The 18,167-nt window shown below is 35.9% G+C and overlaps 1 protein-coding gene across 1 annotated transcript in view; it reads right to left on the bottom strand.

The window, feature by feature from the left end:
• The window catches only part of CFAP69 (cilia and flagella associated protein 69), a 63,204-nt gene that overhangs the window by 41,006 nt on the left and 4,031 nt on the right, over nt 1–18,167 (bottom strand). Inside the window, exons 2-14 of the mRNA XM_080383217.1 lie at nt 18,006–18,068; nt 16,594–16,659; nt 15,421–15,530; nt 13,399–13,475; nt 11,889–11,987; nt 9,866–10,015; nt 9,564–9,741; nt 8,459–8,582; nt 5,912–5,960; nt 5,706–5,827; nt 4,999–5,215; nt 3,958–4,122; nt 2,573–2,691 (exon numbers count right to left, since the gene is read on the bottom strand). Of these exons, the coding sequence (XP_080239343.1) occupies nt 2,573–2,691; nt 3,958–4,122; nt 4,999–5,215; nt 5,706–5,827; nt 5,912–5,960; nt 8,459–8,582; nt 9,564–9,741; nt 9,866–10,015; nt 11,889–11,987; nt 13,399–13,475; nt 15,421–15,530; nt 16,594–16,659; nt 18,006–18,068 (1,539 nt within the window). The remainder of the gene's footprint in view (nt 1–2,572; nt 2,692–3,957; nt 4,123–4,998; nt 5,216–5,705; nt 5,828–5,911; nt 5,961–8,458; nt 8,583–9,563; nt 9,742–9,865; nt 10,016–11,888; nt 11,988–13,398; nt 13,476–15,420; nt 15,531–16,593; nt 16,660–18,005; nt 18,069–18,167) is intronic.

The following is an 18,167-nucleotide window of genomic DNA, read 5'->3' as shown; positions in this document are numbered from 1 at the left end:
TTCAAGTTTTTGGAATCCTACCATGCAAAGTTCCATAAATCAAAGAACATGAAGGAAATGAGTGTAGGATCGTGTAAGACACACATACCTGTGTGTAGAATTACATACTAGGTTTTGTATACATGCCTCAAGGCTCATCACATGCTGGAGAATATAATACTACCAAAGACTTATTTTTTTAAGAAACAGACTCTGAAGGCAGTGGCTGAGCGGTACCACACAGCACCTGTTCTGTTTTATGGCCAGATCTTTTAGCAGCAGCTACGAGTAAGGAAGGATCTGCAGCCTTGTGCTGCAAGGAAGGGCGTCAGAAGCTGGCAGTACGGCCAGTGAGAATGAGGAGGGGATGAAAGAGGGAAGGTGCATGCTTATTTTGACAGGTGAAATGCCTGTGCCAATTCTATGTCCAAGACCCACAGAAGTAGCTATACATACAAAACACGTGTACAAAGTAGCTTTAAACATCAAAACTTCTAAATAAAACTTATATCTTGAAGTGTATACTAATTCTGCTCTTACTAACTTCAATATGAAGAAAGAACTAAAGTGCTTTTGTAAACAGAGATGTCATCCAACATAAGACCATAGGTTGAGTTTTCTTTTAAAAAGAGTATATTATTTGTAAATTTAAAACTTCCTCTGTCAAGTATTTATTTTTTAAAAAAGATGCATGGAAAATCTGTCCAATCATTTCTGAGCACATATCCTGGTACGTGATTACTTTCGTACCTCAGGGAATTACATACACTGATCTTTTTCTTAGTATTATAATAATCTTAGGAGATACTGTAACAAAAATAATCCAGTTTTCCATGTTGTTTCACTACTCTTTCATTCTGTAACAAGAAAAATAACAATACCTACTGCCAACAAATCCAGAAGGAGAAAAATGCCTTGTTTTTCAAGAAAATAATTCTCTGCAGTGTAACATCCAATGACACAGGACCTTAAAGGGAAACAGTTTGAATGTGTAGAAACATTTTTATGCTTTAGAACATTCTACAAGCATCTCATTTTTTTTATTGAATTGCATAAATATATTTGGTATGCAATACGCTTCAAACCTTGACGGTATGTAGGGGAATAGAAAAACCACGCTTCACATGCCTTTTCATTTACGCTGTATAACTCAATATACCTTACTTGACTGCTCTTCCTTCTCTTGCAGGTGGCACACCTTCCTTGTAGCAGCCCAAGAAATTTGGCAGGTTCACAATGAATTGGATTAGAATATGGATTTGAGCTAAAACTAACTCAGTAGAAGAGGCTAAAATTTAGCTGGATCATGTCCCTGATCTGGCTTATTGCAGGGCTGTGAGTGAATCATGGGGGTGAGACGAGCAAAACTTTTTTTGGCAACACTGTTTACTTCCAGTTTAAAATGATCATAAAACTAGCATTCATGTTGCTATTGCTTCCTTCTCTTACTTCCTCACTTATGGTCATTAAAACAGAAACTAAAGGGATCTTCTGCACCAGTCTTTTCTCCCAGACAAACATATCATTTGGCTTCCAATGTATTTATCAACCTCTGCCTTAAAACCAATTAACTTTTGGTTATCTTCCTATGTATTGGCATTCTCTGATAGCAATGATCAAAATATTTCTAGCCCAATTTAGCCAGTTTACAAGCACTTCTTATGCTTACACGGTTTTTAGCTAATATTGGTCTATTCTTGCCTTCTGTTTACTTCTCTAAAGTTATTTACAGACCCTAACCATACACCTCTCAGAGAGTCTTAGGTAACTTTCCATGTCAGGAGGTCACTTTGTGTGGGGAGTTAGGTTGTCATCCTGAACCCTTATTTAGAAGAGAATACATACAGAATTTTCCATTTATTTTGTACCGTTTTTAATTAGTCAAATTGTATGAAAGATTTTTATACATTAAAAATAGAAGAAAGGCCTACATGTGCAGAGAAAAGCCATAGCACTGCAGACCTAAAAAATACCAGATTTGACATTTTTAAGTTACTGCTGCTAAAATACTTTACTAACCACAAGCAGTCGAGTGCACTGAGGAGGAGACAATTGTGGCCTAATTCACTGTGTAACTTCTTTGAATCCATCTGAATGAATGTGATCAGTATATTCACTCCTTCATAGCTGAAGAGTTCCTGTTGAAACGTTAATTAAAGCAATATGTTTCTTAAATGATATTTACTAAATAACTACATTAAAAATACAAAAGAAATTGAAAACTTTAAATATTTTTTTGTAATAAATTTGGCCCACTCATTAGAGCAGAATATATTCCTTATGATATACATAAGAAAAAGAGATTTTCAGTTTTTCCAAACTGCTAATCTCATTTGTTAACACACTTTCATATATTCACTTCAAAACCACGTAAATTAGCAGTGAAATAGGTGAGACACTTCCTAGTGGATTTCTGAGTGATTTTGCATTCTAACTGTCACTGCCACCAAAACCCGTTATCAGACCTGGTTTGCTAGTGATGAATTACAGTTCACATCTGCTTTTGAATAATTAAAGAGAAGCAATATCCTTTAAATGAAAATATATCATATTTTGATATTTTCTGCACAGTATGAGGTAGAAAGATACATACCTTTCTGTGGAGATCATTTTCACAGAGAGCAGACAAAAGAAATAATATATCAGCTTGGATTTCCAGTAGAATGGCATCTTCTTTCTCTTTAGATTTGTTTGCTGCATACTTTAGGATATCTATAAACGAATATGTTTTATACATGTTAATATCCTATACACAAGTCGGAATTCTATTACAGCTGTTCATTTAAAAGAAATAATATCAAATTTACACCAAGGGTTTTTTAAAGAAATCAACTTATGCTGTTCAGTTTTATCTCCTCTGTTTTGTAATAGCTTACTGAAATGCACCACTGATGCTGTGGCTTCATGGACTTTACTTTTGGTGACAGAGCTGTTGATAGCAGCTTGCACAGACTTCTTCCTTGTTCAGTCTCTGTGCTACTCCTTGTATTGTGCCAGTGCAATGAATTCAGGGAACTGATCTGAATTAAGCAACTCTTAGAAAAAGGCTACAAACTTACTGATTTGCCCTGCTGTACAGCCTCACAAACATCTGTACTGGCAGTGGAAACATGGGAGACATAAAATACCACCACTGCTGAGAAAATTGGCCTTGGAACCACTATGTGAAAGATGACATTCAGACACAGAACTCCCCCAAAGTAAGAAAAGTTACTTGAATCTGATACGTAAGGTATAGCGTTAATTTTGCTTTCACTAAAATCTGTAAGTTTCCACAGAGTTTTCACTGGAGTTCAACTTTCAGCTGAGGATATTACAACTTCTATTTCTAGGCTTCCTGATACAACATACTCTTTGAATTCCAAAGGATCTTACCTATTTTGTCTCTTCCAGCATGAGTCTTACAGAGTACTGGAAACTTTTTATTATTGTAAGAAAAGAACACAGTGTGTATTGCAATGTAAAAACAAATGTAACAGTAGGTATATGTTACTGAACAAACAAATGCTCTAAAATTGCAGGAGCAGTGGTTCAGCAGTTTTATTCTGCTTTTATTCTTCATAATATTATTCATATAAAAGTACATTGGTTTTAATTTTCTTCTACTCTCAAGATGGGCTGTGGAAAGTGACACTGTACCAGACAGGTAGAACAAGACTCATGGCTGGAGTTCCCACAGGCTACCATAAATGTACAATGTAACAAAGGAAGTACAATAAAGGGAAAAGGGGCAGCTTTCACTCTGAAATTAAACACCTAAGCTTTTACAGCTGTCCGTTTTGCTTAGTTTGTTCAACTTTGTGTGTTACAGTATAACAAAATTCAAAATCAAATCAAATACATCTTGGATTAAGTGAGTTTTTTGTTTTTCAGCAAAGAAGTAACACACTAAAACCACAGCACACAAAAAAGCACTAACATTCCTAGTGTCAACAGAAATGCACTAATTTAAGTAGAGCAATACAAATTGTGCTTTACCCAGTAGCTGGCTAATTGCTCCCTGGTCACACAAATTAACGTTCACAGCATCATCATAAAGGGACACAACAGATCTCAGCACTCTCAAGCTGTAGCGCATTTGTGCAAGTTTGTTGCCACGACCACCTGTTCCATGGAAACTGTTACCTTGACCAAGGAAACGATCTGTGGAGCAATCACAATGAGTATTTTTTTTTTTTGGCAGACAGCGTAAATTCAGAATAACAATATGCTTGGGGGAAGGCAAAAGAAAAAAAGCTTATCAGTGTAAGCTGAAAAGAAACAAACAAACAAAATATATCCCTTAATGTCAGAAAGCCTTCTTGTTTAAAAACATCTAGTAATAAGCCTGTGTAGGGCTATACTTTTTACATTCATAAGAAAGGTATGATTTTAGTGAACATTTAAAATTATTAATTTTTTTTAAATCTTACTAGGTTAATAAGCAGTCTCCAAAATGTGAAATATCTTCTCTAACATGACAGTTATAGCAATCTTTTTTATCTCCATTAGATCCAAATGAAAAATTCTTCCTAGGAAAACATACCAGTGTCATGGTGAAAACTATCCACTCCCACAAAACCAGCCCATGAAACTGATTACAGTTAGTTATCTTTTTACTTAGCCCATACTTTTAGCTGATGGTCACAAACCAGCTTTAATCTGGAAGCTGCCTTACTGTTTACAGCTCTAAGTTTGAGTTAATGCATCCTGCCTCATGACAGGAATTACTGGATGGACTTGTTGCCACAACAAGTGTATCTGACTAGCTTAAAACATGGGCAGTAGAGATGTGTGGCAGCCCACACAACTGAAGGAGTAGCAATACAGTGGTACCCAGGGAATGGGGCACCAGCTTAGCTTTCAGTAGGAAAAATATTATGGTCCTTTCTTTATGAAAGATTACTTTCCCAAGTGACCTATTGCCAAAGAATCATTCTAACCTCATGAGTTTTACATTTTTCCCTCTTGTCAAAGAATAAGTTCAGTTGAGTTGTGTTTTGAGGTTACTGTGTATGACAGCCATGAGCACCTACTGACCTTGGCCTATACACCATTCTAGAAACACAAGGAGAAGGGTATTCGCTTGGCAGGACAAATATTTATCTACTAACAAGGGAGCCACTGAAGCTAAAATAGCAATTGCATGAAGCTGTAATTCTTCATACTGGGCAGCAGACCAGTCATGAAATCCAGGCTTTTGGTTTGGTTTTACATAATAAAGCAAAGCTGGCATCACATCACTTTCACTGAGAAGCTGCAGTCAAGACAAAAGAGAAAGAGAGACATCTTACAGGTTTTGCATGCCAATAAGAAAAATCTAAAGCAGTTACTCAATCTTACCTGTTACACTATGAAAATTATTTTTTATTGAGAAAGTATGTGATGCATGTACTGCCAGTACAGATAAACTGTTTATATCCTGTAGCATTCCCACAGACTGTGATGTGTTAAACTTTATTATGTTTTTCACATGTATTTCAGTAATGCTTTGCAATCACTTGACAGGTAATTTTCCTAGCATGGTCTAGGTTTGTAACTTTTCTAAAACAGAAACTGTATGCTGCTTTCAAACAGCAGAACTTGGTCTAAAGTTATGTATGAATTATTGATTTGGAGCTGTCTATTGGACTATGCCAGATGGACAGCTAAATAATATTCCTGTGATTCTTCTGACTTCTGCCCTGCTCCCACCCCCCTTGTTTTTTTTCCCCACTTGTTTTATCTTCTGTTCTGTTAAAACTTACCTGTACAGCACATGGGTCTTTAGAAAGGACTCTTATTATATTAAATAGTAACTTCTTCAGCTCAAAGTCCTCATAAGAGTAGGTAAGTTTAACAGCTTTTACCAAGGGATTGGGAATTTTAACTATGGAGGAAATTGTAGACAAGTTACAAAAAAATCATCATGGAAAGTCAAAACAGTGTAATTATGCAGTATGAAATCTCTTACCTTCAGTAAATGTTGCAAGTGCTATTAAGAGCTCTGCAAATCCACTTTCCTAATAGGTATTAAAAAACATAAATAAATTAAATTGCAGCAAAATTACAACTTAAGATTGAATTCTAGTTTTGCTTTTTTCTTCAGAACACCGAGTTTAACGTATGGCAGAATAAACAGAATTTTATCAAAGAAGAGATCAAGCATTTGACCATTGTACAATACTAACTACAGTCCTAAGGGTACAATTAGTTAAATACACGTCTCATTCAGTACAAGCCTGAACTTGTATGGGTATTCACTACTATAATCTGCCACACATGAAAACTCTTTTCTCAGTACTGTTAAAAGAGTTGTGTTTTTTAAAATTCGTTTGTGCACGTGTAAGTTTAGACATCAGGGTTGTCAGTTATCACAAAACCCCTAAGATTTTATGCCTTCAGCTGTGCATACTAAAGCACTTAGGTTGAACTTTAGTGCATTTACAAATAAGCACAAGAAAACTGCATGTATGAGCAACATGCATTTAGAAATATTACATACTAACAATTCAGAAAATAAAATCTTGTAATTTACAGCTCCTGGAGAGCTAACAGAAGGAAGTTATGTCTAATATAACTGTGGATAGGACTGAGACCAGCGGGTGTCTATGCAGCACACTAGAGGCTTTGTTTCTGAGGTGATTAGAAGCCGTGGTTACCAGCACACTGCTCTTCTTGAGCAACAAAATACATTAACTTGGCCTCAGTACTCCAGCAAAGCCACCACAGAGCTTTCCATGAGCTCTCAACAGGAGCAGAGCTCACACAACACTACACAGACACTCCAGCAGAATCAAACAGTTCTATTAGTTTTGCAACAGCTTTTTAGATGCATCCCCAAAAAGCTTTGATCTGATTTGTTTGGCCTAGATCTGGAAGTTAGCATAAACCCAAATGATTTTAACAATCAGGAAAATATTGCAAAAGTAATTTTAAAGAAAATACTGGAGTACACAACTATATTGCCTATTAGCTTTTGTCTCTATAGTATCTATATTCTCTGTACAAACTCATTGCAAAGTGGTTAAATAAACCCCAACATTATAACTTATTATTTTCCTTGCTGATGAATGAAAATTCAGATGGAAACCAGTCAGCAATTACCAAACATAAAGTTTTGTTTTAACACAGAAATAATAGTAATTAATATCAACATAAGCTTTACTTGACATATATTTTCCAGTTTACTTGTAGTGAGAAGATGATTTCCCTTTTCAAAGGCTCAGATTCCTATGCTGTTTTCTGAATTATGTTAAATACAAGACTGAGTTTTCTGAAGTTGCTTGGGTAGTATATTAAGACAAAAAAAGAACATTCAGATGAAAATTTCTCTGGTATTACCTACAAGGCAGGATTCAATGGTAATGTTAATGTTTTTGTCTACTTGATATTTATACCTTGTAAAATATCTAGGGAGGCTGAGAACACAGAATCTAAATTAAAACATTTTCATTTTTTTCTTCATAAACAATTTTACTTCCTTGTAGTATAAGGAGTATAAGGAATTAAAAGCTTATCTTGTAGGAAAAAACTGCCCTGCTTATACAGCCAAATAAACAATTTGAATGTTTTAGACATCAAGTATGTTGCTGCAATAGTATAACAGACATTTCATAATCGTTAGTGACAAAATGGAAAGCCTGAATGAAAAAACTGTAATCTTCATTGCAGACTATAAAATTTATTTAGTAATGCAGCCAATTGGGAAACTTCTACTCAAGTTGAGAAATTAATTCCCTGAAGTAATCCATTCCTGAATGGCCAATAGATCTACAGGAATCTGGTTGCTTAATTTTTCAGTATGTGTGTCACAACTTTAAATGATGTTCTAAACCTCAGCTGTAAAACAAAACAATAAAAGAACATTAACATCTATTAAAAGTTAACTTCTCTCTAGTTTCCTCATAAAAATTCTGGAATATTACAGAAGAATGAGTCACCTGCTTTTTAGGCAAGTCATGATAATGCATTCCGGACTACATTTATGTGACCTAGTCTTACGTGTCTCTTATTAACTGGATCTAAGTAATTATTTTCTCAGCTTTTTATTTAGGGGTTCTGAGATGATTTTTGGAGGATCCTTCTTGTGTCTGGTTATAAGGCACAGATATTTCAGTTGAATTTGAGCCATTTGAATATAGCCTGTACTCCTACATCCTCAAACAGCAGAAGAGATTTAGTGCAAAACTCCTTATAACAGAATAGCACATCTGAGAATCTGCACAAGTATACAAGAGTTAGCATTAACTTTTGCACATGAATAGCGTTGGTGTAGTTTTTAAAGTATTAAGTAAGGTTGATGCTAGTACTCCAGAATAATGACCTACAGATCTGGAGTCTCTTTGAGGGAGGGGGAATTGCAGAAAGAGAAATGGTTTCTTGCTCAGCAAATCTAAGAAAAAGGAAGCACTGGAGTCAGAATAGAACAAATACTAGAGCCCTAATGGGCAAAAAATACTGAGTATATAATATCAAAGGAGAAGTTATTAGTCTCTGGAATATAACTATAAATACTTACAATCATAGATGCTTCAGGATTTTCAGCTAGTAATGTGGCAACCACCAAGAGGTCATTCCGTAGCTGGCAATCGTAATGCCGGAAACCATGCATGAGAAGATCTACAAATACTTCTTTCAAAGCACTTAAAAGAAAGTGAAATGCATTTTATCTTTTCTTTTCATATTCTAATTTTAAACAGCTCTAGGTATATGAATCCTTATTCAACACTATCCTTTTCAAAGCCTTAGGGTTTAACTGCAAGAGAAATAACTTAAAACTTTATTATGAAATGGATTCTTACGTGTACCTCCAGACACCAAATTTAAGCATAGATGCAAAGTGTATGTTATTACAAATTGCACCTTCCACTGTATGTGTTGTAATTAATTAATAGAAAGATATAGTATTTACTCATGCATGGAACTCAATATTTTTGAATTATTATTGAGAAGAAATGGTCTAACCCTAAATAGTAAAATCAGTGTCACTTGCACCAGCAAAGGATCTAGAACTAAGCTTTGTATAACATAGCATAGTTTCCTACTAATTTTATAACATCAGCATTTCAACAGTGCAGTAATACTGGCCTACTGGGCCTAACGTGAGCTTGAAAATGGTGTAAATAACTTCATCATACAAAGGAATAGATAGGCCTATACCTCCTGCATTATGCAGCAGAGCACCTTGAACTCCCTCTTACCCTGTAACAGAAACAACTGGTAGCGGATCACTGTATTCATGAAATATAGAGAGGCTTGACAATGAAATAGTTTTGAAGTTGACTGGATGTGCTTTTAGATGGATCCTGGCCACTGAGTTTGAAAGCTACCCAGCAGGCACCTCTTGGATCATATATAATTTCCAGGCATCTCACAGGCCACAGTGCTATCTGACTTGCTGAAAGAGATGCCTGAGGGGTCTAAATCATAGGCTGCTTGGCTGTAAGGTCTGATCAAGTAGTGCTTCCATTCTGGAGAATCAGATGTGTTAACACTGAAACCTTATGAGGACTTAATGAGACACCACCATTCTCCATCTGTATTTTCTCTCAATTCATTTCAAACAAAATGCTACACAATAGCAACGCTTTAGATGTCTCCATAAAATGTTTCTCTGTACTTACTTTACACATTCCAAGCTACTGAGCTGATTAACAACTTCTTCTTTTGAGGTGTTTTCTAACAGGTTCCATAGAATTTCTGAGGAATGGAACACCAGCTGTCCTGAGGGATCAACACCATTTAGGTACAAACAGAGTATGCGGGCTGCTTGGGCCTTCATCATAAGTCTGCAGTTTACTCCTGAAATTATGAAAATCTGGATAATTAATTACCTGTAGGTCAGTAATTGTTTTAGGCATGTTCAGAGAACAAGTGATCTAAGATCAGAGGTATTGAGATAGTTGAAAGAATAGTTTGTACTAACCAGATCTGGAGAGATGCTGGAGAGCTTTAAGTACCCACAACTTTTCGGTAAGTTGATTTTCAACTAATGCTAGAGACAAAACTAGAGCTTCTGCTAATCCTCCTAATTCAGCCATCTGAATTTTGTAGTTTGCACTTGTTGGCTGGTAACCTGCACATACAATAGCTTCAGTCATAATGCAGTAAATATTCAGAATTTTCATTACTTCACAAAATATTCACCCTTTCTCAAGAAAGGATTGAGAACCGAGTATCATATTTCCTTAGTCCTAAAGCCAATTGAAAAACCAATCCAATAAATAAGAGATGGCTTTTCTTGTATCTGAGTATTAATAGTGCCTAAAGCATATCCAACAGTCTTACCCTCAGAGAGACTAAAATGCTATATAAACAAACTAATTGTTTCCTAGAATTTACAGAATGAAAGAACCAGCAAGGTTACAGAAAGGTGAAAAAACTTCTTCAGTTCATGCAGTAAGTTGTTGGCGCAGGACCTAGTTATCTTCTGCAGCCTAATTACTAGAGAATTTATGCCTTTATTACTATATTACTGAAAATATGTGAATCCAACCTTAGATTTCTAAGCTTGACTTTCTAATGTGTTCCTGTTCTTAATTTTGTCCATGCATAAGCAAATCCATACTTCATTACTGAATTATGGGGAAGGGGAAGCACTGAGAAAATAAATTTATATTTATATATGCTAACTCATGAAAGCAAAGTTTATCTTAAATAGCTTAAAAATATATATATCAAATTACATGAAATGCAGGATTGATAAATGCAGATAATGCATGTGGTGAAACAAGTTTTAACTAAGCAAAAACTCTGATAGGCTCTAAGGGTATTACTTTACAGGTAAGAGAGAGAACTCTGCAGGATCAAACTTTGGCAAGATTTACATATTTGCTTAGAGATGAAGAATTTGACTAAAAAAACCCAAACTAAAATACTTTATTCATTTTTGAGATAACACTTTATTTTCTAAATCTGGAGAAGAATAAAATCTCTTGATATTTAACATTCACTTATCTTGATGGAATTCTTTACATATATACAACTAAATGCACACATAGCTGCTTGCAGGATTTGAGTCTTGTTTGTAAGGTAAACCCAAATTTATACATTTTCATATTTCTAGAATCTTGTGAGGGCTGTTGCAGCTGCAGGTTCTTTAGGCCTCCTAAAATAAATGAAAACTAGCAAGAGGGCACAGGAACTAGTGCCATGCTGTCGGAACACTGCAAAGGAGCACACTGACATTCAGCATGCTCCCTCACCTGCCCTCTGGATCCACACTGTGACAATGTTCATCTATAGCATGGCTCCCTATAAATCTAGCGCTGTCTCACAGCATGTGATCCTGTGCCCCTCTAGGAGAAGATCCATGACTGACTTTGCCTGATAACAGCCTCTGGCACTATCATAAGGGTCAAAGGAATAAATAGTAGTGGATTCCGATGACAGTTTGCATGCCTATCTGTAATACCAGAGGATCATGCCTGAGGTCATATGAATGCATCATCAGCCTCTTTCTGCAGAGACAAGTCACACAATTTATTCAAAGCCTACAGTTAAATGTGTCCATATAATATGAATTCAATCAAATTTAGATGGGCTCAGATCTATCCCTCACAAGCAACACAAGTGAAACCGGAGCTGCTTCTCTGCAGGCTACATATACAAAGTTGAAAATAACCTTTCCCTTATGTTCTGATCCTAACCACTCTTTCTTCTTCCATTATCCATGTCTCAGAGAACTTGTAACCACTTCACATTTTCTAGATCTCATAAAGGTAATAATTAATTCCTTGTACATTGATGAACTAATTTCAGGTTTTGAGTACATATTCCTGCAAAAACTTTAATTGCATGCTAGCTAATGCTGTATATTTAATATATGAGATATGGTAACTATAGTTATAAAGAAAAAATAATCCACAGCTAATTAAAAGAGCCATTTCAAAGTTGCTGGGATCATAAACACTCGATTTCTTGCCACACTTGAAAATACTGTGCTTTACCTGAAAGTAGTTTTCTTGGGAGTTCTGTATTATAAAAGCTAACAACACACTTACAGATTTGTATTCTAACTTGAGAGCTTGGCACTCTCATCAAAGAACCTGTTAGAAACAGAAAAAAAAAAAAAAGTAATTTACAAAGTTTATAATTTTTTAAGAAAGTTATCTTAACACTTCCGTTTACAGTATCTAGTGTTTCCTTTGGTCATACCCCCTACAAATCTGTCATTTCATGCAGAGTTTGATTAAAATACTCAAGGGACAGGGACTTCCACACTGAAGAGGACAAAGGTCTTAGAGGAGTAGCACAGGGTTTATCAAAAAGCGACCTCCTCTGCTTTATGGCTGCAGACCCTTGTAAGAGACTGGATGTTATTCCAGAAGTTGTTGAATTCAGAAGAAAGCTACTACACTAGACTGTTGTCATTGTTACATGTCAGAAACTTTTCTTCTAGCAGACATGATATGACATAGACGGAGCACAGAAGAAGATCCTTTAAAGAGAATTCCATTGAGAGCTAACAGTGCCTAAGATGGATAATATAAATCATCTTTCAGATTTTAGTGTCTTTTTAGGCATGCTACTCTGAAAAGAACCTGGAACTATCTGAAACCAGAAGGCCATTCTGCTATCTACTTGGACCTGTGAAAATAAAGACTTCTAAAAATACTTTCTCACCCATTTCAAGAAACATCTTTTTTCTCATGTGTGATAGTCTGATTGTGCTACCTCTTTATCATTTAAATCTTACCATTAAGTGAGCTGATATATCACTTGTGCTCTATTTGGAAGTCTTTTTAACCTACAGTGCTTGCATTATCTTCTTTGAAAATCACAAATATGACATGCAAGGTCATAAAAAGATATTTTGGTACTAAGAGGTCCAGTGACATTAAGATGTGACTTTTGATACCTTCTCCTCAACAGCTCTCTTAAAACAGATTTCTGAAAAATAGAAGCTCACGGCTCAGATGCAGCAGGAAGCTCAAGTCAGAAACTGCTACTCCTAGCAAGGCGTGGCACTAAACTGACTTCTGTTTTGCCTTTGTAGATGGTAAGTCTCAGGTTTTGGGGTTTCAAAGCTTTGAGCTGGGAATCAGGAGTTACTGTTTCTCACTTGTTTCTTCCATTTGGTTTCAAAGAAGCAGGAAGGATCCACGTTCCTCTTATCCCAGGCTCCAGTTGTTACAGTAATACACCAATTTCTCAGAGCAACATGAAATGAAACAGGCTATAGACTGGTTTAGTTGTTCAGTTGTACTGATAAAGTTATCTCACATAGCTTTTGACACTGGCATATACGTAATTCTGCTAGCTAACCTGTAGGTTAGCTGCAAAGCTAAGTAAGAATGGTTTCTAGTACTAAAAAGCATAGAGGACTGAATGAATAAGTGAAAGAAATTACTTAGCTTTACTATGGAGGTAACAAGAAATTAAAATTGTGCTAATAATACAGTTCATTTTATTATGGAATAATAATAATTTAATTGTGGCATACCAGTTTACACTCACCCAGTTGTGCAATGGATTTTGAAACTGCCTTGGAATAGCTTACTTCATCAGATAATTTCTTTTTTTGAAATGGTAACCTGAAAAATGAAATTTAAAAATATTACAACTATGCTTAAAACACTGCAGAACAACACATTAATCAAGTCACTAGGAAAGCTCAATAGTTTTTTCTCTTGTTCCTCGACATTTTTTGCAAATAAGGACACTTTTCCTAGGACAAATATATCCTTCGCAGTGTTGATTCTAGATCGAAAAGTCCATAATCTGGCAATTAGTGGTACATGTTCATAGACAATATCTCTGTAATTCATATTTGATACAATAAAACACAGTAAATAAACAGATGCCATTTAAATGTGGAAGATTAAATACTGGAATCTAGGCACTATCAGGCTATTGTAGAGCTAGACTATGCATAGACATGTGCAGAGGTGCAAAAAAAGGATCATATCCCCTGGGCAAACCTCTTGAAATAGATAAAAATAAAACCAATAAACTGACTCCAAATAGCCCAATGACAAATATATTTTTAAAAACAGGATAGTAAGAAATATTCAATAACACTTTAAAAAATAAATTTAACATAAACATGTAAGTGCTAAAATTCTCCAACATTAAACATTAGAATATTATGCTAAGGTCTCTGCAGCTCAGTGTAGAACCAGCTTTCCAGTAGGTTAACCTCTGTAAACACAGTCAGAGAAAAAGAAAGGCGAGAGCAAATAATGGAATAAATGGGGGGGGAGGGGGGAAGAAACAGCCATTGAAAGAAGTGGGAAGAAGACATGTAAACAGAAGCAGTTATGAAAGAGTGGAAAATTTTACTACAGAAGTTCTAGTATCTGAAAGAAAATTTTAAATAATAGCCCCTCCCTCTAGTTACAGGCTTCTCTTTGTCATATGAAGCAGCAGTGAATTGTGGTGGAATTTCCATAGTGCAGAAATTGAAGCAAAACCCAAGGGTGCAATCTTCCAACATATATCCATTGCAAAACCCGTGATTATTGCTGAACTGCTTTAAGAGACAAAAAGCCTTACTCACAACTACATTTTATCGATTTTATACACTCAATCTCAGTTTTGTGTCCCTTCTGCCAAAGAAAAAGAAACTTCGTGATGTCCTTTCGCATTCTCCACTGTGTGGCAGCAGAGGAAAGCAGTACAGCTGACGGTGCTCGGGGAAATAAAATACTCGGCTGAGAAGTTCTATGCTTGTTAAAGCTAACAGCTGAGAGGAAGGTATGCAAAAACCTGTTTGAATATCTGGTTTCTATGTGACTCGTTTTGTGTCTGGCATAATTTTTCCCTTCCTTACTCTCTCCAATTATAATTAAATACAGGAGTAACTGTAGTTACAAGCATTCTGTAAGTAACTTTATATTAAACTGTTGAGGAGGAGAAAACTATTGACAAGTGTGGATAACACCTAAACTCTATTCTATAAATAAAGTATAGTATGACAATGGAGATAGATGACCAGAAGTTCATGCAATATATTTTTCAAGTAATTATAAATTCCAAATCCTCGAATTGTTGTGGTTCTTTCTCTTCTGCAATACGGCTTGTTATTTCATAAAGCTTATCTTCAGGCATTAAAGTGTCTTTACCTCAGATTTTTAAACTCAGAGAGTTTGTTTGAAATGGCAAAACATACCTCAGCAGGACTTGGCTGCTGAATCTTTTGAGGCCAGCAGTCCCAGAACAACTTACTCAGGCAGTAAGACACCTTGGGGAATTGCTTCCAAGCAAGCTGGGGACAATCACAACACAGTTTTGAATACGTAATAGGTAGCTTCAGAGATACTGAACTGCTAAAATGGGTCCGGTCCCTCTTTCATGCCAACTCATGAAATTAGACTCAAGGAAAACACAGTTCATGAAAAGGAAGGGTGATACAATAGATGCCTTGCAGATCTAGAAGCCTTGTCGATCAATGCTGTATGGATATGCCAGTTGCCCTAGAAAACGTATGAACATGTTAATAAATGTTTCAATCTCTAAAAGAAGGGCTGAAATACTTACCCACATAATTCAATAAGTTCACATAAAGGCTCAGTAAAAGCTTCCTGTTCATTCATTTTTTCTGCACACAGCTTAAGAATTTCGATAATTTGTGCTAAATCCTTAAGGGGCTTTTAATTTAAAGTTAAGGAAATCAGATTGACTGTACTGCTGTGGAACAGAAGCAGAAGTTGAAAACTGTATTCCTCATACTTCAAAGACAAAACCAAGAAAAAACAAGGCCAGTGCTTTAACAAAATTAGATGTCTAAAATGAGCACATGAGTCAATACTTTGGCTTTTTGAAGCAGCATTACTTTTACAGAAGTACAATTCTCACAAATCTGATTTAGATTTCTGATCAGCTAAACTCACTGCAAGTTCAGCACTGAATATCTAAAAATACAGGACAAAAAATTTTTATATCTCAGTGTCAGATTTACCTATCTAAATTCTGAGATAGCCTTGAGGTATTTTAAATTCTTTCCCACTGTAATCCCAAGTGATTGAAAATCTGGACCCAAACACATATTTAGATTATCTAAATTACAGTAGAGGCACAAGATCAAAACTGAATAATAGTGAGACTGAGAAGTTACTACCAATCCACTGATTCGTGGAAACTGCCTGTAAACACTTAGCCATAACTCAATTGTGAAGTAATGTGATAGCTTTTCACTTTTTCACTGTGGCATTTAGCTGAACTATATGATATTAATTATGTTTTTCCTTATGTCTACATGCTCCCTAGTACTTCTGATTACTTGAAGCCTTTCCATTTGTACAGTAAATATGAAAAAAAGTTTCAGATAAATTAATCTGACTTTATTTTTCTTTCAAATATCTCCTCACTGATAGTCATTGCAATTTCATCTGCTGCTTCTTAAGTAATGACAATTATTATGCTTGTCTATTCTGAGTTGGAAGTACACTAATTAGATTTTGAACACTTTCAACCACTGTACAGGTGAGATCCCTCTACTGAATTTTGGAGCAAACTAATCTAGCATCCAATAACCTTGCTAACCTACCAACCTTGGGTATGTATGCACAAGAAGCCCAATGATGAGAATGTATGTGGAGCACCACTGCTCCCCATGTGGAAGCACGGCACATCACAAAATGCTTTGCTGAAAAGTCAAGAGTATTACCATATAACACCATGACTTCAGAATTCTACAGTGGCAAAGGATACAAGCCCATTTTCAAAATGCTTGACTACCTTCTTGAGAGTTTTCAGCTGCTCTTTTTCCAAATCTTTCTTAAGTAAAAGAACGAAAAGCAGGTTTTAATTGCAGCTCACCTTAGAACATTAAATGATTATGTTTATCCCCTTTTAAGTTTAAATGAAAGTGGAAACTAGATTAAAGAATCACAAGACACAATGAAATTCTGAAAGTGCTTTGCAGCAGGATTAGTTCCTTGATGAAGCCTCATTTCTAAGTATGGAGTCTGGACTCTTGTAACTGAAGAGGCTTTTTAAAAACTCTTTTATTCAAATGTGTCTTAAATTCTTTGGGATTCTGTGAAAGACAACTATGAAAACCAAATCTATGTCATACATGACATGGATGCGTAAAAACGTAGATCTAAGCGGCTTAGAGTGGAGCTCTGCCACCACTAGAAAAGTCTGCAAATTCAAACTGAAAACGACTGAAATGAGGATATGTCAGTCAGGGTGTGTCAGTGATATGCAGCATTCATTCCAGCCCCTCTGAGTACTTCCATGCTGGGCAAGAGCACTGCAACTTGAGGCAGGCCAGAAAGTTGTTTCAGGAATCTACAAGCCCAGAATCCTAAGGGCATTTTATCATATATCTTGCACTCTTTAGAGAAGCAGTGAAACAGTATGGTTCAGCACATTTTTCTTCAGTCAGTAAGTTTATTCTATCAAGCTCTATCAAAAGAAGGTGGAAAGACACAAACTACTTCTCTGTGGGAAACTAACTTAAACTGTGGTGTTTGATCAAGTTCTTGTTGTAAGAATATAAATTATTAGGTTTTTAGATCAAAAGTAACTGATGGCTTAGTGAATTTAGTTTGCCAAATCTTTTTGTGGAGACCAAAAGGTCTGTGGAAGTCCACGCAATACTGCTCTCTTGTGTGCGTAGACAGTCATATTTGTTCTTCAACTCTGAACTTCATGTCTATCTCCTTCTCTTAAAATCACCTCCCTGGATAAATGTTAGCAGTTAACGTGGAGAATTACATGAATTCCTGACATACTTTCAGTAACTCTGAATGTATTTATGTTTCTTAGCTGTAGGTTAAACTCTCAGTTAAGCCACAAATTTTGCAGGTCTAGTTTTTAAATGTGCATGCTTTTGTCTTTTGTTTGTTGTAAGTGTCTGTGTGAGGAAATACTGACATTTACACACATACCATTTTTTAAATATAGAAACATGACTGATACCAGTCCGTATTACAACGACCACCTCTAGAAGGGTTCGAACACCAGAGCAGATACTTCAGCTTTGTGCTCTGCAGGCCCAGCCCCCGGCGCCATCTGGTGTGTTTGGGGTGGGTGCTGAAGGAACTGTACGGACCATTTTCCTAAGCCCCATTCCTACCTGTGCAATGAAATAACGAGGTGTCACGCTTACTTACTGAGCCTGAATCTTCCAGTAGTTTGATGACGTGGTTCAAATCCACTGATCTTAACTGTCCATCCTGGAAAAGTCACACTTTTTAATTTTTTTTTTTTTTTTAAGACCGTGCTTTAAAATAGCTTAAACCTTGAAATGTGAAAGCGCCGCGTTGAACCGACAC

The sequence above is a fragment of the Falco punctatus genome, assembly GCF_963210335.1.
Source record: "Falco punctatus genome assembly, chromosome: 4".
NCBI classification, from domain to species: Eukaryota; Metazoa; Chordata; class Aves; order Falconiformes; family Falconidae; genus Falco; species Falco punctatus.
This window is presented reverse-complemented; position numbering and strand designations above follow the sequence as displayed.